At 42.3% G+C, this 12,361-nt stretch overlaps 1 protein-coding gene across 1 annotated transcript in view; it reads left to right on the top strand.

The window, feature by feature from the left end:
- Positions 1-12,115, top strand: part of st3gal2 (ST3 beta-galactoside alpha-2,3-sialyltransferase 2) — a 70,758-nt gene extending 58,643 nt beyond the window's left edge. Inside the window, exons 4-8 of the mRNA XM_076733678.1 lie at positions 1,008-1,141; positions 3,348-3,527; positions 3,901-3,946; positions 4,669-4,788; positions 4,948-12,115. Coding sequence (XP_076589793.1) covers positions 1,008-1,141; positions 3,348-3,527; positions 3,901-3,946; positions 4,669-4,788; positions 4,948-5,121 — 654 coding nt within the window. The 3' untranslated portion in view covers positions 5,122-12,115. The remainder of the gene's footprint in view (positions 1-1,007; positions 1,142-3,347; positions 3,528-3,900; positions 3,947-4,668; positions 4,789-4,947) is intronic.
- Positions 12,116-12,361: the final 246 nt, after the last annotated feature.

The following is a 12,361-nucleotide window of genomic DNA, read 5'->3' as shown; positions in this document are numbered from 1 at the left end:
CCGGTAGAGCAACCATCAAATGGTGACCCATACTGTAGCTGCAGATGCCCCTGAGACAACTGCCCTAGCCACTTTCCCATATACTAACAGAAAAAAATCCTACCACCTGCTGGAGAAATGTCTGTCCAATAGCATCAAAACAATGACGGCCTAGTAATTAGCTCACGCCAATAGGCCCAGGTCAGAACCTAACCCTTCCTGCAGGAAAACACAATTCTCCAAAAGAACAAGAACCTGAGCTGACAAAAGTCCAACTAAACTCCATTCACACAGTACACAGTTTGACTGACTCAAATCATCAGCACGTGTAATCAACACTATGCACCTGCCACTAACCGTGGCACCAAACCATCTGACCTTTTAGATGAGCCCCCATTTGTCCTGACCTGGCTCAGGAAGTCCCAACAGAAAAAGGAGACCCACCATGATAAGGCTTCAACAAAAAGGTATTTTATTAGGCCAAATTAACAAATCAAAATGGCAACTAAAGAATGTTAAGGTGTGGGGTGTGGATGTCAGCATATTCAGTGGTATAAATGTGTAAGAGTGATGAATGTGTATGTGTGGGTGAAGTGCCAAACAAAACATAAAGGTAATCTAAGAAAACATGACCAAATCAAATGAGCGCTGGTAGGTGAACAGATAGCAAAGAGCTGCTGCAGCAGCAGCAAAAAGGCACAACTGCACTGCAGCCAGTAAATACCTTGGGATCACATTGGGACCCTCAGGTGTTCCAGGTTACACTAATGAACCGCCTACAGAGTGAGCAGAGAGAGAGGTGACTCACACAGCAAACACAAGATGACACAACAGGGGTCATCACAGGGCTCATGTATTTTTCACACAGGGTCTCATGAAGAATTTGCCCCAGTACTGAGAGCAGGATGTATTTCTACATTCAGGTCAGAGATGCAGGTTAGGTTATTTTGTCTCTCTTGCTGTTCTGCTGCTACTGTCCTGTTTAATTTCCTGTAGTAGCTTGATTCGATCATGGCTGTCTATCGCAGGTGATTCCTGGAAGGTCGCCATACGGCTCATGGGATCCAGGACGCTGCTTGCGTTGTGCTGTGGTGGGGAATTCTGGAAACCTACGTGGGGCTGGATATGGGGCGACCATTGATGGACACAACTATATCATGAGGTGAGAGGGTTGGATGCAATAGATAGATGAGACCAGAGAGCAGATGCAGGGTTGCACTAAATACAGCAAGACTGAAAGATAAGAAGATAGAGACCAAGATGATGAAGGAAACAGAGAGATGAGGAAGAGGGAGACAGCTGGAGAGATGGAGGGAAGAGAGAGTTCACGTCCGGAGAGCACTATAACATCACAACATATTCCTTCAAAGCTGCAGAATTGTGTGTGTGTACAAAAGGAGAAGTACTTAAAGAAGCAGAGAGCAGATGTGTGTTTCTAATTCTATATTTAATTTCAATGTTGAACGCTGTCCTCTATTCAGCAGAGAGGTTGCCTGACTTGTGTGAGGTCACCACAGAGCGCTTTATGTGCTAAGATTCACAAACACGGAGACTGTGTATCTCACATACACACCCATGCAGAGAGGCTCACAAATCCTTTTGTCTCCATCTATTCCCCGGTTGTTTGTATGCAGCAGTGATGAATCACAGAAGCTGATTGTTGTCAGTTGGCGTGAGCACACAGCTATATACTTTCTCTTATGTTGCAAGTGTGAATGTGTTGTGGCGACATGCTTGTGACATGAAAGCCTCTGCAGGAAAAGGCGAGTATTTTGTGTTTCTGTGTGCTGAAAGCATTAACATCGACTAATGTTACTCTCTCAGTAGACCTGTGTGGGCAGCCTTCAGCTTCCATCTCCTGTTATGCTTTCTCATCGATGTGCTTTGATTCTCATTTGTTTTTAAAATCAGCTTCAACCGCAACAATGCCACTCACCCCCACCCACCTCCTGTCTGTCTGCCTTTTCACTCCCCCTATCTAAACAAGCATCTGCTTCGCTGACATATGGGTCGGTGCACTCAGTGGCCTTTTTTTCAGGTGCACTATCCTGTTTACATAAACAGCTCACTCCTCCAGACAGTGAGTCACATCTACTGTAAATACAGCAAAAGTCTGAAGTACACAGACAGAGCTGAGTGGTTCAGTTACTGTCTGTGACTGAAGGTTACACTGGAAAAAATATACTTATTATATGATAAAATGTGCTCTGAAAAGTACTTGTCATCAAAGCCTATGGGGTGAACCACAAGTAAACAAGCGACTGTGTCATGTATGTAAGAACATATAACCTGTCCAACCATGAAGCAAAAAGTCTGCACTGCACTAGAAGAAGAAGAAACTAATGAGAGAACTTAATCACCAAATCACCAATCACATTAGCCTGTTTTGACAAAGATGGTTAAGGGGTAGGTCCAAACCACATGAATGTAAGGATCCATCCTACATAGTCACAGCAGGCTGCTGTTGTGTAATACTGTGGGGATGGGGTTTATCAGGCCCCTTGATTAACACGGAGCATCACTTAAGTCGAGACTATGTAAGTTTAGAAATAACACCACCCTCTTTCAAATGAAAGGTCAATTAATGAGCAGTGACATATGATCTTGATTTTGGATAGATAGTGCTGTGTAACTGACCTTGCTGAGTCAGTGTCATGATGTTTAACGTTTACCATCACGGTATCCCATCAGTGATCGATGTGACTACAGTGTAATCTGGATATAAAGCAATAATTTATCCTTTTTGGGCCTTAACATGAAGCTCAAAGAGAGGAGAAAAGAGGTGGCCTGACTGACTGTCCAAAGTGGAACAATCAGCCTACCAACACCTCGAAACCTTATGAACATGCTATATCTTCTTCATTTCCAAAACATAGCTATGGTAAGTGGGCATAAATTCTGTTTTTGGTCTCTCTTGCCTACTAGTTGTTTATCATCTTTTAGCTCGTAGTTTTGGTTTTGTTTTGTTTTGGTTCTCTCTCATGAGCACTGTTTCCAGAAGGCAGTGCTTTTCAGTGAAAAAAGTTCTGATTCAGTTAACCTGCTATATGATACCTGTTCAGCATCAACATATCAACACATCAACACATTAGCATAGTGAGGCATTTAGCGGCTAAGATTATAATGTCAGTTTTGTGTTTGTAGCTTCTTGCTCTGCCCTAAGTTTAGCACATTGAAATGAAAGTAGCAATCTTTTACTTTCCTAAACTACTGGTTTAAGAGCCCTTCAGTTGGTTCCAAAAACAGGAACTGCTTTTAGCATGAAAGGAGATCCCTGTGATACCGTTTTGCCACCTATTACACCACAGTCAAAGTGTGGCCTGAAGACATACAGTACACCTCTTACGCTGCTCCTCTCATGCTCCTAGAATAAACCTGGCCCCCACAGTGGGCTATGAAGAAGACGCCGGCAGCCACACCACTCATCACTTCATGTATCCAGAGAGCGCCAAGAACCTGGCGGCCAATGTCAGCTTCGTCCTGGTTCCCTTCAAAACACTGGATCTTGTCTGGATCACCAGTGCTCTGTCCAACGGCCAGATTCGATTGTAAGAAGAGACACGCATGCATGCACACGCGCGCACACACACACACATAGACACAGATATTCATAAGCATGGATTAACACGTGGGTGCACACAAACATAAAACTGAATGTATTCTGGAAATATAGCGCACGCTGTGTAGGGACACTAAAATGTTGGCATCCACCATTTGACTTTAAGGCCTACAGACACACATGTAAGTATAGTTTATGGCATAATTACACTTAATTTCACACACAGCCACACACACATTCAGTACAGCTTTGAGTCACTGGGCTGAAACAATCAGTCAGCTGTCAATCATCCAGAATTCATAGCTGCAGCAATCACATAAAGTGCTGATTCAATGTGTTTAATCAATTTCTCTCTTTCTCAGTACGTACGCTCCAGTGAAGCAGTTTCTCCGTGTAGATAAAGACAAGGTCTGTATTTTCACTGTTCACTCCAATTACTTTTGGCCGCTTACAATACTATGCCACTTTGTGAGCAATTCAACAACACATGCACATATGCAGGCACACAAGCACACTGTGTGGTCACTGAGTGACCCCGCTGACATCATCCTGTCCCCATTGTTGATGAAGGATTACAGTTAGATTATAAACCTTTCCTTTGTTTTTAATAATCTTCTGCTCACTCTTTAATCCCTGAAAATTAATAAACTCTGACTAATCCCTGCTATGTGAAGACTTTGGGAATATCTTCAGCTGGTCAGAGATTTGGTTTTTACAGTGTCTTTGGAGCTGACCCAGAAATATAGATTTATAAGATTTACTCCACCGCAGAGCTTTAAGCAGCCTAAAGCCCTGTTTGTTGGGACTGAATATCACCTGGAGGTAGATGATAAATGTGTAATTACTATTCATTTGGTTAACAGTGTTTCATATCTTTCACAACAATCACAACCTCTTGGAGTATAAAAATTTAATTTGGCAAAATCTTCTCTCATTCAGTTGGACCTTTTGAATATCCAGTGGCTGTGATTTGCGTGAGGTTATCTTTCCTATATTATTGCAGAAATCACCTGGGTGAAAGCTTTAAATCTGAATTTAGAGGAACTTGGATTTAACTGCACATAAACTAGGAATATTCAGAAGATATTGGACTGTGGGACAATGCTTTCTTTGTTTTAACCTTAACCCAGGTCCAGATCTTCAACCCAGCATTTTTTAAATACATCCACGACCACTGGACCAGACATCATGGGCGCTACCCCTCCACTGGCATGCTAGTACTGTTCTTTGCGCTGCATGTTTGTGATGAGGTTAGTTTCTTCCTCTTTGTGTCTCTCTCTGCTTTCACATAACAACTTACTGTATGTTTTTGCATCACGTTGAAACTATCATATGCATCCTGAAGAGATACACATTTGTAATCACACACTTGCTTTCAAACACCCTCTCTCCTCTTTCCTCTCCTCTAGGTGAATGTGTTTGGTTTTGGGGCAGACAGCCGGGGTAACTGGCACCACTACTGGGAGCAGAACCGCTACTCTGGAGAGTTCAGGAAGACAGGCGTCCACGACGCAGACTATGAAGCCCAGATCATCCAACGGCTGGCCAAGGCTGGCAAAATCACTGTATTCCCTGGGAAATAACCAGCAAATCACCCTGTGTATCTAATGTTCCAATGCTGATAAGACAGCAGACAGTAGAGAGGCATCTTACAGTGTGTTAGATATTCTCACTTTCACCTACCTGCACCAGTTTTGGTTCCCAGTTAAAGTAAAATCAAATGCTTACAGAAGGTGGGAAGAAATGGTGATGGGAGGGTACCAAACAATGTTGCTATATTCATTTTCCCTCATATTTGGGAGGTTGCCCACCAATCCAGGCTTTGAAAGAGAACATGGTGTTGAGAGTATTTAGGAATCAGGAACAGGGAACATCCAGATGCAAATGTAGTTCTCCTCACTGAGGACTGACCTTAAAGTGGGAGTTGAGCCTTAAATTTGGCAATGAAGAAATCACCTGTTTTCAAGATTGTACCACTAACGGCCAATGCCAGGACTGACCACATATCTCTTCCTTAGGACAGCTTCAAAAAAACAAGTGAGGCCTGGACTACAGGAAAACTCAACCCATCACCAGAAATACCAACTGTGAACAGCACAGAGACGGGATGCGCCCACCTCTGGACTCTGGTGTCTAATCCTCATTCATTAACAGAAATGCAGTGTGCTATATACTGAAAAGGCCACAGAAACCACACCATCAGCATACAGGAGACTATTGCTTTACAGCCATGTGGTGCCTGACAGTAACAAAGTGTGTATGAACGTAGACACAAGGCACTGTGCAATAGGCCTGCAGACAAGACTGACCTTCCAGATGCAGACTGTGGAGCTATCAGTAGCCATTGTGGTGTTGAACATTTTGAGACTGGAGGACTAATTTTCCATCTTTTACAGAACCCTGGGCCATGACTCCCCTCAGAAGAAATTGTTCTTCTCAAATCCTATACAAGGCAAAACCTTCCTTGTCACTTCTCACTGTCATAACTCCACTGCGTCACAAGATGGTGTTACAGGTACCTGGTCTGACTGTGACGGACTGTAAAACGGTTGGTTGTAAGATGATATGTGACTACTTTTATCGTACGACTTTCCTTATATGACTTTCCTCTAAACCTCCTGGTCCTCACCAGGCTGAGCAAGGCCTCAACACCTTGCAGACTCACAGAAACATGATCAGGATTTTTGCCTTTTGGCCATTCTGACTCACAAAGATCAATACAGCATGAGCTTCTGCTTCTGTAAGGCCAGCTAGCCTGGCCTGAAACACCACAGCAGCCGCAGGCGCCGCTTCAGTCTTCATTCACATCCAGACACGGGGAGAAATGCTCCGGGAGAGCATTGGCTTGACCGCACGAGACTCTAATGAGGCCAAAAGTCCATCTCCTGGGATTTCATGTTTGGATGGAGGCATGCTGGTATCTGGACCAGAGATTAATCCCCATGTGGCCTGTCAGGGTCTATTTTAAGAGGGGAGGGCTGAAGAGAGAGAGCTGGGGCATGAGGAACCACTCTGACAAACCAGTGTGTGAAATACATCATCTGCTCCAGTGTTTTTACGGATGCCGTGGGTTCACTGTCGATGTGCAGCACACTCATGCTTCGGGTTCACCACTGTCGTTTTGAAAAGCCTGAGATGAAAAAAGGAACCTCACTCTGGTTCTTTTCCTTTCACACACCTAAAACTCAAAGCTGTCTCCAGTATACCAGTGGAGTTGGACTGTCAGGGGTATTTTCCCCCAGATTAAGGCCCATATTCACTAAAACCCCACTGCATGTGGGAATTCTTTAACCTGTCAGCAGCGCAGCTTCATTAACCACTAGCCCTGGACTATGCTCAGCCAATTCAGACTTCAGCTACGTCTGGAGCGGGTGGAGCCACCAGAAGAAACTGCACTTCCTTTTCTGATTTCCATGATGATAGCATATCCCACTGCAGACTGCAGATTTCATTTGTTAGTTTTATGTACTGTGTAGCTTTGAGTTTACACTTTTGCTGCATTTATACTGTTGGCTCAGATTAGATTGTCTTTTCCACCCAGGTGGCATATTTATGGTTTTTATTGTGACTTGGTCTCATCAAATAATACCCATTTAAACATTTTTAGCCTCCAAACAAATATCAGCCATGGAAGTACTGTTAGACTGTCAAATATCAGTGGAAAACAGAAAATGTGTGCCACAGAGAGGAGGAAAATAAAAGTTTAGTTTGAGCTGAGGCTGTATATCCATCCAAAGATGTGTTTATCAAGAAGCAGCTGGTGGCTGACAAGGCAGAGTACTCAAGGTTCCTATGCAGGTCTGCAAAATATGTTGACTCAGTTAGCCTTTCGAGGTGTGATAAGTCATATTTTACTGCCCCTTTTTATTAAGGTAATGTACGCATGCATAGGTTTGATTGATTATGATCAATATTAATGACTCAACAGTTACCTCATGTATTGAGAGCTCTGGCTTTTAAAAGTCAAATTAGAATTTATGTCATTTACTTTGAGTGATAAATGTCAAAAGACAACTCATACATTACTTAAAGCCCCTGAAAATGTGGATTCAGCTTTTATGGATTTTTAAATAATATTAAAATATTCATGAGTAAATAAGACACACACACACACACACACACACACACACACACACACACACACACACACAAGGACGCAAATGCAATACACATTCCAACCGATGGTTTCATACTATCCCACCGATGGTGGTGGTAATGTGCCAGCAAAGGCAGGGAAGAAGAAGGCTGCTAGCAAGTAAACATGGACATAAACAATGCAGGATATCAGATTTTCATAAAGGTGACTTTGCAGGTATTATGGGGAGGGTAATACATTGAACACATTTGTTTGACCTCAAGGATACACACACTGTATTTTGGTGAGCAACACTGCGTGTAAACAGAAACTCCACAGGGCATTGGGGGGGGGGGGTCCGTAGCTGTTACTTATTTAAGAATTTAACACTTAAAACTCAGCTAATCTGTGTGGGTGTGGTCTGATCACATTTGATTGACAGTGGCCACAACTCAACCAGGTACCCCACCTAATGTTGCCAGATTTTGATTCAAATATTTAAAAGTTTGATTACTGCAAAGAAATGTGACATCACCTTTTTCCAGTTAAGCCCCACCTACATCAAAAGAGTCCAGTTTCAGGGCCTTTAACATTCCTGTAAAACTAGGAGAAAACTTTTTTGGCCTCAGGGTGAGTCAGAATATTGTTTTAGTGACTCATAAGGTGCTATACAGTGAGCTAAAAAAATAATCTGCCCCCTCCCAAATGGTACAGAAATCTAAATTTGTGAATATGAACTGTGTAGGAACTGTGAAATCAAGCTGCTGCAACAGATGGAACTTTCATATGAAATAACACCTGAGTGTGTGTGCGAACAGAAGCTCAGCCTGCTGTTAAAACCTCATGGATTTAACCACATGACATTATGAAGCTCATTCTTATTAAGTGTTTTATTTTTTTGACATGCAGTTTGCTCTTGGTCAGAAAGGTTTTAGGTAGATGCGCTCATAGATGACAATAGTCAGGGTGTCATACTGCCCCCAGCAGGCGATGTGAAGAACTGTGTGTCCCCTGCCGGTACCAGTTACTGGTACCAGATACTGTTGCTGCATTGTTGTATTATCTTTGGACGATATTGTGTAACTGCACGTGACTCATGTATCACCACTGTACTCTATCTGTTTTCAATGTTTTTATCCTCCTTTGCACATCACAGATTTTATAGTATGCTTTAGTGTTGAGCTGGGCTCATTTTAGGGGTCGATGTGGCTAAATTTGGACATATTGTTTGTGTTTTCTATCTCTGTCACCATATATATATATACACATATATGTATATGTATGTATGTGTGTGCATATATATATGTATATACACACATACACACACATACATATATACACATGCGCACACACACACACACACATTAATGCTTTTGTGCCTTGTCCTGCTCCTGGACATCTCTCGCCTACAGCTGCTCCTTCTGCAACACACACCTGCAACGCTTGCATTTTTTTTAGTCTCACATACACACAGAGACACACACGTCTTCTGGCTGAGAGCCGTGCCTTCTGAGCTTTACACACACACACACACACACACACACACACACACACACACACACACGAAAACACACACTCTGCCTTCTGCTTGGGGTACAGGCGCCTCCCGTTCTTCACTTCTTACTGCTTTGTACACTTACATTGTTTTCTAAGGATCGCTGTAGGCTAAAGGAGAGGATGTAAACTGATGCAGTGTGACTTGCCGTGAATTCATATTAGGTCAATTTGCTACTTTTTGCTACATGTAGTGTATTCCTTTGAGGCATTTCTGATTGTCTTGATAACATATAGTGAGGAATGGCAGGAAAAATGGCAGACAGAGAGGATTCTGTGCTGGACTCAAGCCCGTAAAGGTGCAGATACAAGTCTCATCTGTCTGTATCGGATTTGAACTCCAATCTTGAACAGATGGTGGAGATGACAAAGCGTCTAAAGGGTTGGACATATCAGTGTGTACAGCTGCTCTCATGATTCAGTGTTTTCTTGGAATTGTCAGCTACTGTGGGCCCATGTTATTGATGTTGGTTTCCCAAGATGTTCATTCCATCCTCAAAATGAATGTGTAAATTGTTTCAGAGATAATGTCAGAACAGCTTATGGCTCTGTGGCAGGAGGTTATCACATTGTTGCAGCCTGCAGTGCGTAGTAAAGTCTTAATAGTTGGCTGTTCCAAGGCCCTGCTCCAGCATGGAAACTGTTATCAACTTCCTCAATTTCTTGCAGTTGTAGACCAGAACATTGTGATCAGATGGTGAGGAGAGCAGGGTGATCCCTCTCTGCTGTGTGGCAGCCTAAATTAGAGTTGCGTTTTTGCTCCACCTACAGTACATGACAGATTGAAAAGCGTTCCCTGTAGCATTTCCAACCTTAAGTAGGTCTTTTCTTCTGTCGCTGACCCAGTACACCGATTCCTTTTCCTCTAGAGTTGATTCTTAAAATAACTGGAAGAAGCACCAGTTTTCAGGTAAGTGTCTGAAGAAATAAAGAGTCTTCTCAGTCAAGAGCATTTTGGGAAATGTGGCCCTTAATTGTGATGGTCAAATGTCCAGGGAGCAGCATGTGTTCTTGAGTGAAATCTGAACGTGTGCTTCAGTCCTATGAAAACAGTCAAAGGAAAGTAAAATGAAGCTGACTGGTGTGCTGAGACTGTCACAGATTAAACTGGACTGATCTTTTAGAAATTCCAGTCCAGACTCTCCAAAACACCCTGCACTAATATCAGCCTTTTTCTGCTTTGCTGTCGGAGGACTCCAGGTACCTCTCTCATCCACGACTATTTTTACACCATTTTGTCTCGCACAATGGTTTGAGGCACATTTCAGTAACGCACCCAATTACTGATTGCCTGAAAATGTGTTATCAAGCCTTGTATGACTGCACAAAGCAGCCATCACAAGCAACTGGAGTTTACCACAGTTTCCATTTTCTGGATAGAAAAAGAGTCACATTAAACTCATTACATTGAAGTTTTTATGACACAATTAAACAGAATTAGCCTGGAAATGAACACAGTCTGAAAGCACACCTGCTCAACTTGGAAAAAGTGCTAACGGATGTTTTCATGTCTCAGTATGTCTGTGGAACATCTCAATCTGTAATGTGCATCTACTTTAAAGGAATAGTTAGACATTTTGGGAAATATACTTCATTCTTTTACAAAGAGTAGGATGAGAAGATTGATGCCACAAATGTACAAATGTCTCAATATTTAATATAAGGCTTTGGCCAGGAGACAGCATAGTTTAGCAGGAAATGGCCAGCCAACCAGTCTGTCCAAACATAACGGCTCCTGGACAAGAACTGCTGTGTGGCACTCAATCCACAGCAAAACTACAAATTGTATCTGTATCTGTGATTAGATAGATAGATAGATAGATAGATAGATAGATAGATAGATAGATATCACCTTTGGAAAGGGCATAGTGAGCTGTTTCCAGTTGAAGCAAAGCTAACCATCTCCTGGCTGTCACTTCATATTTAGCATACATGCATGAGAATGTGTCAATCTTCTCATCTAAATTTTACAAAAAAGCAAAATAAGCATTTTTTCCTAAAATGTCAAACTATACTTTTTTTTTTTTTTTTTTTTTTTTTTTTTTTTCCTGGCTTTTGTACTTTAGGCTGTATTACTCTAAAATATTAATCAGAACCTTATTACTGAGCTAGTGTTAACACAAAATCAGAAAGTTGGTTCAATTAGTGGTCATCTGGCAGGAGAAAAACAATCTAGGCAGTGTCTCTAACTTTAACATCAAAAGGATGAGAGAGAAAAGGAAAACACAGCTCCCATAGCTTGAAAAATCCTTAAACCACAAAAACACCACTCAACCTGTTTCGTTCCAGTTGCTATGGTTAACATGACTGCAGCTCAGTGTCACTCAGAGGTAATGGAGAATAGGTTTCTGCAGCAGGGACAGAAATGTCTCTGACTGTTGGAGAAAGATCTGTAAGGAGCAAATATATCCTGATCAAAACACTGCTGGTCCAGGCTGTTGGCATGGTGACATTGCCTGTGACTGTTGCCAGCTTGCTGAGGTGAGGACAGCCTCAGGCAGCTCTTTCCTCACCAGTTCACTGGTCTGCATTGAGCAGAAACAGCTCTTTAGCTGCAGTCGCTGAGCTGTAGACTGCACGTAGCAGACTGTCTGTGGATCGTAATGCTAACACTCATACCTCCATCAGCTATTGTGCCAGCACTCTGCAATCAAGTGTGAAGTATTAAGTAGGATTAAAGACTGCTTAGTGAATACATCTGCCATAAGAGCAAACGTACAGGTGGCTCATATGAAACAGATACTGCAGGAAAAAGTCTCCAGGAATTTAGTGTCTCAGTGATGGTTTCCTGCTGTCTGGATCTGTCATCATCTAGTCATGGCTTTAATGTCTCATTCTTCAGTAGGACTACCTTTTGGACAAGGTGGAACGTGTATTTACTACATGGAAATATATGTATGATATGTGATCCTACTCTTTGTATCTTATTAAAAGCTTGATGAAACACAGCGTTGTGATGAGTGTGATGTTGTGTATGTGAAGTTAGGCCCTTGATTTCCAAAGAAATAACTGCAGATAAAAGATAAAAACTAGCTTCAAGTTGGCACTGATGGTATGTTGCTGAGGAGGAAATGGAGGAAAAATACTGTTCTTTGTACTTTACAACATTCCTTTCTTAGTTCAGTGTTCTTGGTTCAAGGTCAACAACATCGCTGTTTGGGTCACCTTCACTACTTTCATCAGCAAACTAGAAT

The sequence above is a fragment of the Chaetodon auriga genome, chromosome 6, assembly GCF_051107435.1.
Source record: "Chaetodon auriga isolate fChaAug3 chromosome 6, fChaAug3.hap1, whole genome shotgun sequence".
NCBI classification, from domain to species: domain Eukaryota; kingdom Metazoa; phylum Chordata; class Actinopteri; order Chaetodontiformes; family Chaetodontidae; genus Chaetodon; species Chaetodon auriga.
The sequence above is the reverse complement of the archived record's forward strand: the minus strand, read 5'-3'. Positions and strand labels throughout refer to the sequence as shown.